This window comes from Saccopteryx leptura, chromosome 10, assembly GCF_036850995.1.
Source record: "Saccopteryx leptura isolate mSacLep1 chromosome 10, mSacLep1_pri_phased_curated, whole genome shotgun sequence".
NCBI lineage: Eukaryota > Metazoa > Chordata > Mammalia > Chiroptera > Emballonuridae > Saccopteryx > Saccopteryx leptura.
The window spans coordinates 21,226,321-21,241,424 of record NC_089512.1 but is presented as its reverse complement, the minus strand read 5'-3'; the positions used below and the strand labels follow the sequence as shown (position 1 = coordinate 21,241,424).

Below are 15,104 nucleotides of genomic sequence, written 5' to 3'. Positions count from 1 at the left end.
TTTCGTCTTCGTGTAGAATCCCATGTCATTTTAAGACAAAGAGAAAGGATTTGATTTGTGGGACTCTAGCAAGCAAGCTTTAGCTTCTTAACTGCCTTTTGTCTAGATGAGCGCCCAGAGAAAGCTTGAACGGGGAGGGGGACTCTGAGGCAGAGCTTTTCATTCTGTAGCTCTCCTGGAATAAAAATTCCATAAAGTAACATCTGTAGTAATTAAGGGCTTACATTTCCTCTCCCATTCATGTCTCTGCTAGGAGGGAAGGTTATTTTCCCTAAGAGACAATAGATAGTGGATAATTGTGGGAAGAGAGAAAGAACAGAATTAGAATTATTTTGTTCCTAGAAATGGAAGTTTCCTACTTAAAAGAAAAAAATGTTGGAAGACTCACTGAAAGAAAACGTTGAGAACTTAGGAAAATTACACTTAGCTGCTTCTAAATATTTGAAATGAGGAAAGAGTCATTTTGCTTTTTTTAATCCAAATATCTCATGATTTGGGGGAAATTGTGATAAAGCAGTGAAAAAATGGTATGTTTGTTTTTGTATTTTTATTTTTTTAAATTGCTTGTTATTTAACTTAAAGAGTTTATTTTCCAGTGGAACATGAAATCAATTCATTCGTCAGATGTTTTTTTTCTTGCTTTGCCATTCTTCAGATGTTTTTCAAAATAACACTTGGGTGGATCCATTGGGCCAACTGATGAATGCATTCTAACCTATTCATGTCAAATTAGTTTCCTGCACTTTCTTGTCATAGCAGGACAAGCTACGTAATTTGGGGGACCCAGTAAAATATAAAACGGCAGGACCCCCTGTTGGAAAGTGGTTAATGATTTTAAGATGTGGAGAGCAGCGTTTTAAACCAAGAGCAGGATTATTCTAAGTGTGTGGCCCTGTGGTTCTGCACAGTTCTTGTGCCCATGAAGGCAATCCTGATCGGCAGGTAGAGATTTGACATGTGTATCAATACAGAAAAATGGTGTCCATCCATGCCTCATAGGAATTAATGTACATCAGAAAGAGATTGTTAAGAAATTGTAGTCAACGTAATCATAGCACCTTAAATGGGATGTGCTCCTGAAACCAACTTTGAATTTTTTAGTCGAATAATTCAAATGGCTCTGTCTGCATCTCAGCTTTTCTTTAAGAGTTTACCCAGGGCCCCAGGCAGATACTTCAGTTGGTTAGAGCATCATCCCAAAATACAGAGGTTGCAGGTTCGATCCCCCGTCAGTGCACCTACAAGAATGGATCAATGTTCTTGTATCTTTTTCACCCTTCCTCTCCTCTAAAATCAATAATAATAATAATCATACATATATACATACATACATACATACATACATACATACATACACAAAGGAGTTTCCCCAGCAGGTAGAATTATCACTCAGCCACAGTGGTCTGCTCACTGCCCCATCAGGAAGGACTCAGCTTTCAGGTGGTCTCACCTACCCAGCTCCAGTCCCTGGCCTCATTTTGCCCTCAGGGGCCCTTCTGGCCTTCTAAGCCCTCTTCTCAGCCTTTCCCTGTTGGTTTCTGGAATTCTTCTCTCATTTATATTCCTCTAGCTGTAATACATGCCTAACTGATACGGCATTTGTTTACATGTTTTAATCCTTATCCTGTATACTCTATACGTTCTATGGTTGTATAATAGGATCCTGAAAACACAACAAGATTTAGATGTAGGAAAATGTTACATGTGTCAAAGGGCTTTATTCCAAGAAACTTCATGAGTGACATAGCAGAAAATTGAAATTATATTTTGCCTTTTAGACAAATTTCACACATTTCTTACACATTTCTTCATATGTATGCGTTCTGTTTCTTAAATTTATTTTTGTCTCTGGGGTGCTGTTTGTGGGACTTAATTTCCTTTAGTCAGAATGAACCCTTTAGTTTTTACCTTTCCCATCCAATTTTATAAAAGAATGAAGCCCACATGTAATTAATTTTTAAAAAAATGTTGCTGATACTACTTTAGATAGGATATGGTAGTACTGCCAAAACTGAAATTAGGATGGTAGAGATCAAAATGTTCATTCACTAGCTTCTATGAGAGATGACAAAACTTGGCACAAAAAACCCAGTTTAGGAACATGGATATCTAATATCAAAAAATACAGGATTGTCCAAAATTCAAAATTAAGAAAGTTTGTGTATTTATGCTCTCCTCTCCCATTTGAAACCCCAAATAATTCTCTTTTGTGTCGTTCACCCTGTGGGTTTTTAATAAAAGTGTCATGATGCTGATGACAGCACCCCTGCATTAATCATTATTTAGGCTGAATGAGGTTTAAAAAGAAAAAGTATAACTCATCTACTTGTTTTGTAAGCCACACAGGCTTTAGTTAAAACTCAGACTGCCACTTATTGGCAAGGTGGTTCATCTCTAAGCCTCAGCACCTACACTGATAAAAAAAAGTAATACAAAGACCGGTACCTTTCAAGTTTGCTAATTTAGACATTTAACAGGTATTTATGAGGCACATTTAATTGACAGATATTTTTGTATAGAGTACATAAGATAATGCCTCAGTATTAACTCTGTGTGAGGAAGACTCAGCACAGAACCATCCACATAAGCAACTTTTAATACTGTAATACTCCTGGTAATGATGTGTTTGTGATGTTCTATTGGCCTGGTCATGGCGGTCATGGTGACAGTTGACAAATCTGATAAAATTTTCAAATTAGGCTTTTCCATGACTTCTGTATTTCCCTTTTTGTTTTTATTTATTTTTCTTGGGTGTTCACAAGTTCATGAAAGTGTATGATCCTCTGCTTACTTCTTTTTCCAGAATGGAGTCTACTGAAAAATGTGAAGTGGTAATTCAACATTTTAATGGAAAATATCTGAAAACACCACCTGGCATCCCAGGTAAGAAATGCCATTAAGTAATCATTCAGGGGTGTCTAGGCTTGTTGCTGCGATTTGAATGAGTACATGGTAAGGATCTTGGTGGGTCACTGGGAAGGACAGGGTTGCATTTATAAATATGTATATAATTTTTAACACTATGTAGCAACTCATCTTTCTCAAAAATGATGTTTTTAGTGATTCTTTTTTGGCCTTTCTTTTGCATCTCTGCTGCTCATTCCCTGAAGGGAATTAAAAGAAAAATGTAGCAAAAAATAGTTACAGATGCACTTGAAGTGAAGGAAATTTACGACTGCTGCCATAAATATTGGTGTCTTGATTTCTAATTTATGAACTATCGGAACGATGATATGCACAGTTGAGCCCACAGACTGATGCCAGTGTTCAAATGTGCCCTGTCAGTCTGTGACAAGAAGAGTAGGGAAAGTAAGAGTAAGCATTCAGAAACTTTTATAGCAATTTGACATTGTCATAAAATCTGGGTGCATATATTCATATAGTACAAAAAGTAACAGTTAGTGAAATATTGAAAAAAATGCATTAAAGCTGTCTGTTTATCAAGGAGAGTTTAAGGAACACCAGTCTAGACTGAGGCAGGGCATTCCACATTGCCCAAAGCAAAATTCTTAAGTGTGTGTATTATAAGATGATATAACTTTACGCTATTAAGAATCACATTACAATAAAAAAGAATTACACTCAACATATCAAAATTGAATGTGTCACAGAGCGTAAGCTAGAAATGCCTACCTTAACTTGATATTAATCTGGTAGTCACATATATGGAAAATGTTTAATGTTAGGTGAGTAATTTTAAAAACATATCTTATTCATGCGTAAAAACATTGAAGATTAACAGAGGTGCTAAAAAAAAGAATTACGATGAGTAGATAAAGAAATATCTGACTAATGCATGGTTGGTTCATTTGTTGCTCTTTTGTTTGGGGTGATTCTCAGGGGAATAATTTGACTTCTTCAGCCGTACAACCTTTTTCCTTTTGATCTTTTTATCAAAAGAATTTCTATAGTGTTTGCTATGTAATGCATGTACTATTTAAAACCTGTGGTTGGTGAGTTCAGGGGTTGAGCATTTCAATTCCTTTAAATATATTGAGGTTATATACAAGAGGAAGTCTGAACAGAAAGAAATAGTCTTGTGAAGGGGTCAGGGTTCTTTTGTGAATTGGTTGGTTTGAAGAGGATGTCAGGAAAGAAGAGCCCTTCAGATTGACACTGAGATGATCTGGAAAATCCAAAGTAGCGTCTCTGGTTAATCAGAGACTACACAAACAGTGAAGGCTTTGCCTTTATTTGGTTATCTTCCATGCATGTGTCCCCTTGAGAATTGACTGCATTTCGATCCTATTGGAGACATATGGTGTTGTGAAGAAAAGAGTTAGCAATTTACATCTCAGCATGTAAGCTGCCCTTGCATTTTACATACTTTTTTTTTTCTTTTATCTGAAGAAGTACTTTAAGAAACTCTGCTCAGACTCATCACTGAAGAAAGGAGTTGCGTTATTAGAGGATTTTCCCTGTATTCATCCCATTGTACCCAACAGATGCCTGTCTGTATAGAAGGCATTCCAACTAGATGTGAATTATACGACTATATAAAAAATTAAGACTGAACAAATTATATAGAAATTATGGTTTATTTAAGTTTTCATACAGGTCTCAGGTTTTTAGATTTCTTCCTTTTCTGAAAGAAACATTGAAATACTTCTTGACTTGATTGATTTGAAACGGTTGTATTTGCTTTCCCTATAAAACATAGCTGACTACTACAATTTAATGCTACAGACAAAAAAAATCACTAAAAATCCCCAGATGTCTGGGCATTCTTCTTGAATATGCAAGCTCTGATATCAACCTATCTAATATCATAGCTACACCCAATGGAAACATTGTGAATAGCAAGAACTTAGTGATGAGTTTCTCACTCTCACTTTCATCTCATGGGAAGGTGGAAAGCACAATAACTGTTCTCAGTTGTAAAACTCTTAAGAGATGTAACTTTATGCTTCTGATATTTGCAATCAACATTAATAGAATTAAATATACAATATTGATCAGAATTGGTACTTGAATTTGCTTATTTATGCATTGGAAGTCAAATACAGTTTAGTAAAGGCTAATAGAAGACATATAATCTTTGATATTTAAATTCAACGTGGAATAAAACAGGACATAAGGCAAGATGTGGGTATTTTGAAAGAAACAGTTGTAAAATGCCTTCCTGGCATATATTTAGTGAGTCAAGACAGATATAATCAAATTTAGATGTATTCTACTTGCCTTTGTTTGTCCCCATTGCTTATTTGTTGCAGATGGTTGAAATCTAATATATAGAAACTCATATTTTAATCCAATTACCTATTCCATCTCGATGACTGAGTGGGATGTCACTGTGGACTCCGATACCGGATTGGGAGCCATTGCTTTGATATTCTCGAGAGAAATGACTGATTTCCTAACTTTTTCCATAGTAATGTAACTTTTAGAGAAATTTCCCTTGTTTCTGGGTGTACTAATTAAAACAAACTAAAATGGATATGACTAACCTGCAACTAAAATATAATTAAAAATATATATATATATAAATGAAAAGACTCGCTCTTCCACATTATCAAGATTTGACATCTTTGAATTCAGAAGTTGGTGGTTTTATAGAACTCACATTGATGGTTTCAATAGAATGCTATAAGGTTGTGTGAGTAAAGGACACACAGTGATGAACCAATAATGACCTGAAATTCTTTGACCCTAAAAATAGCTGTTGAAAAGGTTGCATGTTAAGTCAGTTGTCTTCTTCTCATACTAGAGACTTGATTTTAACCTTATTTTAAACAAGTAGAGAATGTTTAGTATCAAATTTACATTCTTTACGATCCATTCAGAGACGACTTGGGAAAATGGGAACATGTCTTTGAGCAAATACAGTGCCATTTTGGCCCCTGCCCCTTTTGACTGTGATTCCTCTGAAAGGAGATGCAAAGTTAATATTTTTTTCCTGAGATTACCTCTAGTTTCCCAATCCCCCACTGTTAGCATTTCTATAAAAGAATGAGAAAAAAAAAATTCACTTCAACTCCCAAATTTTGATACTGCTCTGAATTTCAAATTATAGAAATAGCATAGATAAGGATATTTGCAAGGACACATAACATGGACCACATTAATATTGCTGCCTCCATTTTGGTTTGCCTTATTCTAGGAACAATTTACTCATGACATAGATTTCATGGGGGTATTTTGTTTTCATTCCAGACAGACGATATGAGCGGAAAGGAAATTGTGTAGCGACTTCTTTTCACTCCTACTTTCTTTCTCTGGGCTTCTCTTTTTCATTCATAAAAAAATCTAATTTTAATAAATACATCATGGATCATTAATGCCTCTCAGAGCCTCTCAGAACTAGCTCTGTTCACTTTGATTTATAATGGTATCCTCAGATTTGGATTACTTCAATCAATGAAGCTAAATATACCTGTCAAATATCAAATTATTTGAATTCTTGTATTTATAGTACAGGAAATTCACAAAGATCAGGTGCCTGTGTTGCTACCAGCAGGTGGGAAGAGAATGACAAAGACACAAATTAAACAGTGTCAATCATTGTAGCCATCCTCCAAAAGAGATCATCCAGCATTTTTCTCACTTCCCCAGAGGGAAACAAAAACAGCGTTCCATTAATGTTACATGTCCTACTTATTGATCTTGATGTTTTCTGGGCAAAATGAAGGATCATTAGTTGCTTGCCTGCCTCACCCCAGACGTTTCTTTGTCCTGTAATGAACTGTTCAGCAATGTTGTGCAGCCCCAGAGCGTTCCGTTTTCAAACCTCCGGCAAGAGCAAAGGGTAAATTCCCAGACACTTCAGGGATCTATAGGGCATGAACTTGAAAGACTCACTTTCAAAGAGCCCCCACAGCAGAGGGATGCACCATGCAGAAAAGGCTTCCACATGTAAGGATGTGTATTGATGAATAGAACGTGTAGGCTAGTTTGTAGAAAAATAAATCATGTTTTGCTCTCCAGCTAGACTTTCGCCTTTAAGCACGTGTTCCTATTAGTGGCGCCGTCTTTCCAGAAGAAAATGGATTAACTTCCTTTCGTATGATTTTCTATTCTTTAGCTAATTATTTCTAATCCCAGGTGAAATCTGAGAAGTAGGAAAGGGTGAGAGAAAGCTCAGCACATTTTGGGGATCTTTTAAATTTTAACAAATCCTGTGATCAACAGAAATTTTGACAAGTAAATAAGTAATAGAGGAATCATATTTTTCTAATAATTAATATAAAACTGTGTACTTTCTTGATGCTTTGACATAATTTTAATATTGTGTGTTTATGTAAATAAGAAATGTATATGATTGTGAGTATGTATATATGTATACATCATGGGAACATAGAAGGGAAAATATTTAAAATATGAGAAGTTTTGAAGAAAATGTTTGTTAAAATTGACATGTCCTTCAGAGTAAAATGTCAACAATGTACTTATATAAAAATCCATGTTAGGCCCTGGCCAGTTGGCTCAATGGTAAAGTGCTGGCCTGGTGTGTGGATGTTCCCGGTTCCATTCCTGGTCAAGGCACACAGGAGAAGTGCCAATGAGCTTCTCCATCCTTCCCTCCCTTCCTTCTCTGTTTCTCATTCTTCTCATACCACAGCCATGGCTTGAATGGTTTGAGAAAGGTGGCCTTGGGCTCTGAGGATGGCTCAATGGCTTTGTCCAGGTGCTAAAAATGGCTCAGATGCTAAGCAACAGAGCAGTAGCCCCAGATGGGCAGAACATCACCCTGGTAGGGGGCTTGCTGGGTAGATCCCAGTCGGGGTGCATGAAGGAGTCTATCTCTCTGCTTCCCTCTCTCTCACTTAATATAGAAATAAATAAATAAATTCATATTAAGAGACATAGTTCTCTTATATAAATTTCCTTTTTTTTTTTTTCTCTGAGGTTGGAAACGGGGAGGCAGTCAGACAGATTCCCGCATGTGCCGTACCGGGATCCACCCGGCATGCCCACCAGGGGGCGATGCTCTGCCCATCTGGGGTGTCGCTCTGCCACAATCAGAGCCATTCTAGCGCCTGAGGCAGAAGCCACAGAGCCATCCTCAGCGCCCGGGCCATTTTTGCTTCAATGGAGCCTTGGCTGCGGGAGGGGAAGAGAGAGACAGAGAGGAAGGAGAGGGGGAGGGGTGGAGAAGCAGATGGGCGCTTCTCCTGTGTGCCCTGGCCGGGAATCGAACCTGGGACTCCCGCACGCCAGGCTGATGCTCTACCACTGAGCCATCTAGCTAGGGCCTCAGCGGAAAATGTAGATCCTTACAACTAGAGTTTCCTCTGTAGTATCGGTCTATTAAATCCACAAATGCAACTATAGCTGAGTAACAGGCAGCAAATAGAAAAATATTATGCTACATTTTAGCCAAAATATACCTTTATGGTTCTATTGAGGTGAAGCACTGTCTGATGCTGAGTTTTTCATCTTGGAGAAACTAAAGCAGAATTTGCATAATAAACTTTGCAAACACTACAGCCCCTTCTGGGTACCAGTTTAGATTTCTCACTAGGAGTACTTTTGCAATACACAGGAGCTACTCTCTCTGAGGCCTGTCATCTGTAATGCCTCCTAGGTTATTTCTATGTACCAAACACAGAGCTGTTTCACGATGAAACACTGTTGGAATATTACCAGTGAATATTACAAAGCAGCCTGACAACTTCACGGTCACTAGTCTTACAGTCTGTATGAACTCTATGGACATGGACGTGATCAGTCACTTTCCAAGCTTCTGATGGAGCCACATGTCCCTGACACTGAGAAGGTGAACAAATGATGAATTGGTAACTGATTAGATGCAAGGGGAAGCAGGGAGAAATGACCACATTTCTAAATCTGGATAATGAGAAGCCAGATAGAAAACGTCCAGAGGATTATGTTCAGGAGATTAGAAATTATTGGGTGGGTTTTGTGTCTGGTGCTATCTCCCCTCTTCCCAGCTGTGTTTGTGGCTGCAGATGAGACAGGCAGTCTCCATACACCCTGGAAGGGTCCCATCTCAAGCATCTCATGATTTGCTCTACTTTTCTACCTCAGGGAAAACCCTACAAAGCTCATTCAATCTGACATAGATTTCTTGTAAACATTGGCAGAGTTATCACTTCCTAAGACAACAACTCGATCGATGAGACATGGGAATCAGTGCATATGACTAGGCCTCTTGTCCTTTGGAGGGACAGTTGTGAGTTACATTCTGTAGGGCTCCATAGGGGGTTGCCAATAGTGGAAACAAGTTGAATGAGGTGCCTTATCATTGGCTTTGCTTTCTTCCCCACCTTTTCCATCAAATCTGCCTCCTGACATCAGCTACCAATTAAACTACCTTGTCCTGGGCTCTGATTTTTTGAGGAACTCAAGTTAAAGCAGATGTTCCAGGAATAGTAGTGGAGAACTGCATATTGATTTAAAACTTCTGGGCCCTGGCCGGTTGTCTCAGCGGTAGAGCGTCGGCCTGGCGTGCGGGGGACCCGGGTTCGATTCCCAGCCAGGGCACATAGGAGAAGTGCCCATTTGCTTCTCCACACCCCCCCCCTCCTTCCTCTCTGTCTCTCTCTTCCCCTCCTGCAGCCGAGGCTCCATTGGAGCAAGGATGGCCCGGGTGCTGGGGATGGCTCCTTGGCCTCTGCCCCAGGCGCTAGAGTGGCTCTGGTCGCAGCAGAGCGACGCCCCGAGGGGCAGAGCATCGCCCCCTGGTGGGCAGAGCATCGCCCCTGGTGGCCATGCCGGGTGGATCCCGGTCGGGCACATGCGGGAGTCTGTCTGACTGTCTCTCCCCGTTTCCAGCTTCAAAAAAATACAAAAAATACAAAAAAAAAAAAAAATTCTGGCCATAGAGGAATGTCGACCCAGCTAAAGGACTGAAATGAATTTCATGGACCAAATACATATATTGTTTTTATGATTTATTTTTATAAACAGGACTTATGAACAACATATTAGGGGTGATAATGGCAAATATTAGTGGCAGTAGACATATGGTAGACAGGGTAGACATTAAAGAAGAGAAGTATGGAAGAAGATAAGAACCAGTGACATGGCTGACATTGGAAACATTGTGCCCGTCAAGTGCAGGATGGTGGATGAAAATGGGGGTGGAATTAGGGGCTAGGAAACAGTCCGAATGCCAGCAAAGGGAAGGTGAGGTGTTGGCATAGAAAACTAAGGTCACAGAGAAAGGAATTGGTGAGATTTTGGTCTTAGGTAAACACGGAGTGGCGGACCTTGATAATGAGCTCCAGGGTGAGAATGCCTGTAGCTGGCTAAAGTGAAATAGAGAGAATCTTTTGTTGGAAAAACTGGAGGGTTTTGAACAGTACAGTAGACTTCCTTACTCAGTCTCACAGTTCCCTTGTTTTTGTTTGAAGTTCTAATATCATAGGAGCAGGTAAGGAAGTGTGAACAGTGCTGAAGTAGTTTTCAGTTGGGTTATTTGATTCTGCATAATCAAAACCAGGGTTTCTGTCGCTTCAAAGGCTATCGCTTAGCTCGGTGTAAAGTCTCACTAAATAATCTTTAGAGTTGATGTGCAATCCCGTGAAGTGAATAACCCTCATAGTCATATTTGCTTTTAATGAAATTCCTGCTAAATAAGCATCAACAAACTTGGAGGAAAACATTGAAAGAAATCTTGATATTGTTTCTTAATTTAAAATAAAATCTCATTTCTCTAAATATACAAAGAGAGGAAGCTAAATATTGACAAGAAAAAGAAAATTATTGAATAATTTGAATGAGAAAGATTCTAGCTACTTTTAAAATGCCTCATTTTTTTCAAGACTGCTGTTCGACGTGTTGTGTCGGCAGTCTAATTATCTAATTGTTATTTCTTTAAGTAACTCATTCTTGGCACAGTGATAAATTCTGCTTTCTAACACATCAAATGGCCTTGCCTCATTTATACTGAAATAATGCCTAGATCTGAACTTTTTGCCATTGGAGCTAATTAAGCACTTTCTCCTTATTTTCCTATTCACTTAAAAAAAAAAAAAGTGAATATCCTGAGAATAAACAGATCTTGAGAAACAAGACAGTTTCCTAGTCTAGGCTTTTGTCTTTTTTGGCACAATGTTGCTTCTCCCTGTTTAGAGGAAGTACTACAGTAGCTTATTATTCCTATTAAAATAAGATAATAAAATCCACAGTGCTTAGTTAATATAGTATGATCAATATGCTTTGCTAACTATATATTTTCTGTAATTATGTATGAGCATCAGTGAGTAGTAGCAGAATTTGTCTGGCGTCTCCATTTGACTCTAAAACAGATTTTTTTTTTATTAAAGCTGATTTACTTTTTAACACAGTTCATAATTATATGGAGTAGAGAAGAGGGGCAGGAGGTTAATCTATACGTCTCCAGAATCATAAGCCATCTTCATCTATTATTGTTAAAGTAGTAACTACCTTCAGGTCTTCAAAACTTTCTGCATCGAAGATTTCACAGTAAAAGCTTACAAAATAAATTTCAAAACTTTAATTTTACTTCTATGATGATATTGGACTTTGCCTTCTGTCAGCATCACTAATGAGTATTTAAACCAGGGGTAGTCAACCTTTTTATACCTACCGCCCACTTTTGTATCTCTGTTAGTAGTAAAATCTTCTAACCGCCCACTGGTTCCACAGTAATGGTGATTTATAAAGTAGGGAAGTAACTTTACTTTATAAAATTTATAAAGCAGAGTTACAGCAAGTTAAAGCATATAATTACTTACCAAGTATTTTATGTTGGATTTTCGCTAAGTTTGGCAGAATAAATCTTTATAAAACAACTTACTATAGTTAAATCTATATTTTTATTTATACTTTGGTTGCTCTGCTACCGCCTACCATGAAAGCTGGAACGCCCACTAGTGGGCGATAGGGACCAGGTTGACTACCACTGATTTAAACCATTGAGTGTCCCGAATGAGTCCAATTAGCAAGCAAAGAGGGTCGAGTAGCTTAAGACCAATTAAGACACAAGCCATGGAAAACAAGCTCTGAATAATTAAGTGCTTAGTGCATTTCCAAATCTAGAATCTTATTTATTAGGGTTGATATAAATCACCTTCTAGCCAATTTGGGGGAAAATGTATAGTATCCTGAATGAAACAATTGCCGCTCTCTCCAAGTAATTGTCGAGAAGCCTGCCATGCACACTACTCATTATTTATGATCTAACATTTTTATAATGAAAAATCTGCAAAGTTAAAAAAGATATTTTAAGAGGAATATGAATGGAAATGCCCATTAGGCAAGCTCTGAACCAGCCATCATTGTGTGTCTTACAACTGTCTCTTCTGATTTCTTCTTTAAGCCTATAAATAATAAATCAATTTACTATTATTTTAGTCATTTTTCAATGCAGAAAAATAAATATTTTACAGGGAATTGGCATGCTTATGATAAGGTTTTTTTTGTTTGTTTGTTTTGTTTTTCCTGAAGTGAGAAGCAGGGAGGCAGACAGACAGACTCCTGCATGCGCCCAACTGGGATCCACTTGACATGCGCACTAGGGGGTGATGCTCTGCCCATCTGGGGTGTCGCTCTGTTGCATCCAGAGCCATTCTAGCACCTGAGGCAGAGGCCACAGAGCCATCCTCAGTGCCTGGGGCCAACTTTGCTCCAATGGAGCCTTGGCTGCAGGAGGGGAAGAGAGAGACAGAGAGGAAGGAGAGGGGGAGGGGTGGAGAAGCAGATGGTCACTTCTCCTGTGTGCCCTGGCTGGGAATTGAAACTGGGACTTTCACACACCAGGCCGATGCTCTACCACTGAGCAAACCGGCCAGGGCCTATTATAAGTTTTATAAACTTCAAATTTTGTCCCTTTAAATTGACATTTTCCTGAGAAGAACTTTGATGTTCCCTTTTTCTTTTACCTTTAAATAATTAACCCATAACCCTTTGAATGTAAAAGTTGAACCTTGCTGTTTGTTTTATGTTTCAAGCATTTAAACCAACAGATGTCACAGAATGAGCACTAATAATAATTTGTTAAGTAAATAAATATTTATGTGTGGTCGTCAGGATAATGCTCCTCCTCCCCCAAAGACCTTTACATCCTAAGTCCCACTGTCTGTGAATATGTTAGGTTACATGGTAAAGAGGAATTAATGTTGCAGTTGAAATTAAGGTTGCTAGTAAACTGACCTTAAAATAGGGAAATTGTTCTGAATTACCTAGATGGACCCAAGGTAATCACAAGGATCCTTAAAAGTGGAGAAGAGATTAGTGATGCTGTTGGGGAGGACTTCACTCACTATCACGGGCCTTGAAAAGCTGAAAATGGCAGGGAACTGGATTCTTCCCAAAAGCCTCCAGGAAGGAACTCAGCCCAGTTTACACCACAATTTTAGCCCAATGCGATCTGTGTTTGCCTTCTGACCTACAGAGCTATACAATAGTACATTTGTGGGTCATTTTATGTCCCTAAATTTTTGTTAATTTCTTATAGCAGCAACAGAAAACTAATATACTAGTACAGACCTTTTTCAACTGAATATCATCTAAACGATTTCCAAATTATATTACTAAACAGCCTATGGAGAACTTTATTAGTTTCTCCTATTTTTAACCTTTGAATTATTGGGTTGCTTTATGTTAAATAGGAAAAATAAAAACCTCTTGTTAATTATTTTGACTTTGCAGTTTCTTTATACTTTCTCTTAAGGATGTGTTAGAATAGAATAACAGTTAAACATCTAAAAAGAAAGTCTTTCGGCGGGAAGGGGGGGGTGTCCTTAGATCTCAAAGCACATTCTTATTGACCCAATAAATCACATATTAAATCAAACCTATAGCCAGATTAAGAGGCTGTGTATATATGAAAACTGCTATTTTCTCTTGATCTGAGAGTGAGACTTATTTTGGACCAGAAGTTTTTATCAAACAGTTGTACTAGTTGAGTCACTGTTTTAAATTAATTCCTAGCCTGTTTGGTATTAAAGCAGATGTTGGGGCTCCCAGGGTACTTGCCTGACTTCCATCAGCCAGCACCGACAGCTGTCTTTCCAGGTGGACCGTCCTCGGGCAGCAGGAGCCTGTTCTACCTATGGGCAAGGAGAGGCAGAAGTCCCTAGCAAGTTACATGTCCTGGATGGACAGTCCTTCAGCAGTGGTTGACAGGTGTTGGAGTTTTCTCTATCCCCATTCTTTTGCTGGTGATGAGAACACCCTGAGTGTGACTTACATTATCTCCCTGACTTCCCCTGGAGATAAACATATTAGATGGACTCCCAAGTAAAGTAGCAGTTGTTGATAGGTAACAGGCTTCTCTGTAAAAAGCTTAGACAGTTTGATGATTGATAAGACATCTGTAACAATAGATAGAATTGTGATCATGGGTCCTATGAGCGAATAGATCACTAGTGGGTGGCATGATTTAGTTCATCATAATATGTCTTGATAAAGTTCCAGTCAAGGGATTCAAAATTGTACCAATATATCAGATACTGGGGTAATAATACAAAAATTATTTTAAAAGTACAAACATATTGAATTCAAATATTGAAACTAACTTATTTTTATGTGCAGCTGCTGTAAAATAGTGTGGTGTGTTTGAGCCAAATAGTAGTCCAGGGACCTAAGGGGTCCCTGAGAACCTTTCTGGTGGTCTGCAAGGTCAAAATATTTTCATAATACTGACAAATTATTTGTCCTTTTTACTCAGATTCTTTCATGAGTGGAGGGTCGAGTTTCCGAGAGGCTACATGTTCTATGATATGACAACAGATTAAATGCAGAAGCAGATATGAGAATACAGCTATCTTCTGTAAAGTCAGAAATTAGAGATTTGCAAAAATATGAAATGAGGCCACTCTTGTTTTTATTTATTTTGTTTTTGAAAATCTTTTTATAAAAGTGCATCACTTATGTTATCAGGTAATGGGCTTATTATTGCTGTTTTAAAAAATAAATTCATGAGGGAATATCTTAAGATATCTCATATCTCAGTTTTATTCTTTTTTTTTTTTTTTTTTTCCTTTTCTAAAGCTGGAAACGGGGAGAGACAGACAGTCAGACAGACTCCCGCATGCACCCGACTGGGATCCACTCGGCACGCCCACCAGGGGGCGACGCTCTGCCCACCAGGGGGTGATGCTCTGCCCCTGCGGGGCGTCGCTCTGCTGCGACCAGAGCCACTCTAGCGCTGGGGCAGAGGCCAAGGAGCCATC

General features: G+C 38.5%; 1 protein-coding gene across 4 annotated transcripts in view; it reads left to right on the top strand.

The window, feature by feature from the left end:
- Window positions 1-15,104, top strand: part of RBMS3 (RNA binding motif single stranded interacting protein 3) — a 1,408,740-nt gene that overhangs the window by 1,167,512 nt on the left and 226,124 nt on the right. For all 4 annotated transcript variants that reach the window (XM_066351336.1, XM_066351338.1, XM_066351337.1 and 1 more), the window contains one exon: window positions 2,804-2,883. In XM_066351336.1, the coding sequence (XP_066207433.1) occupies window positions 2,804-2,883 (80 nt within the window). The remainder of the gene's footprint in view (window positions 1-2,803; window positions 2,884-15,104) is intronic.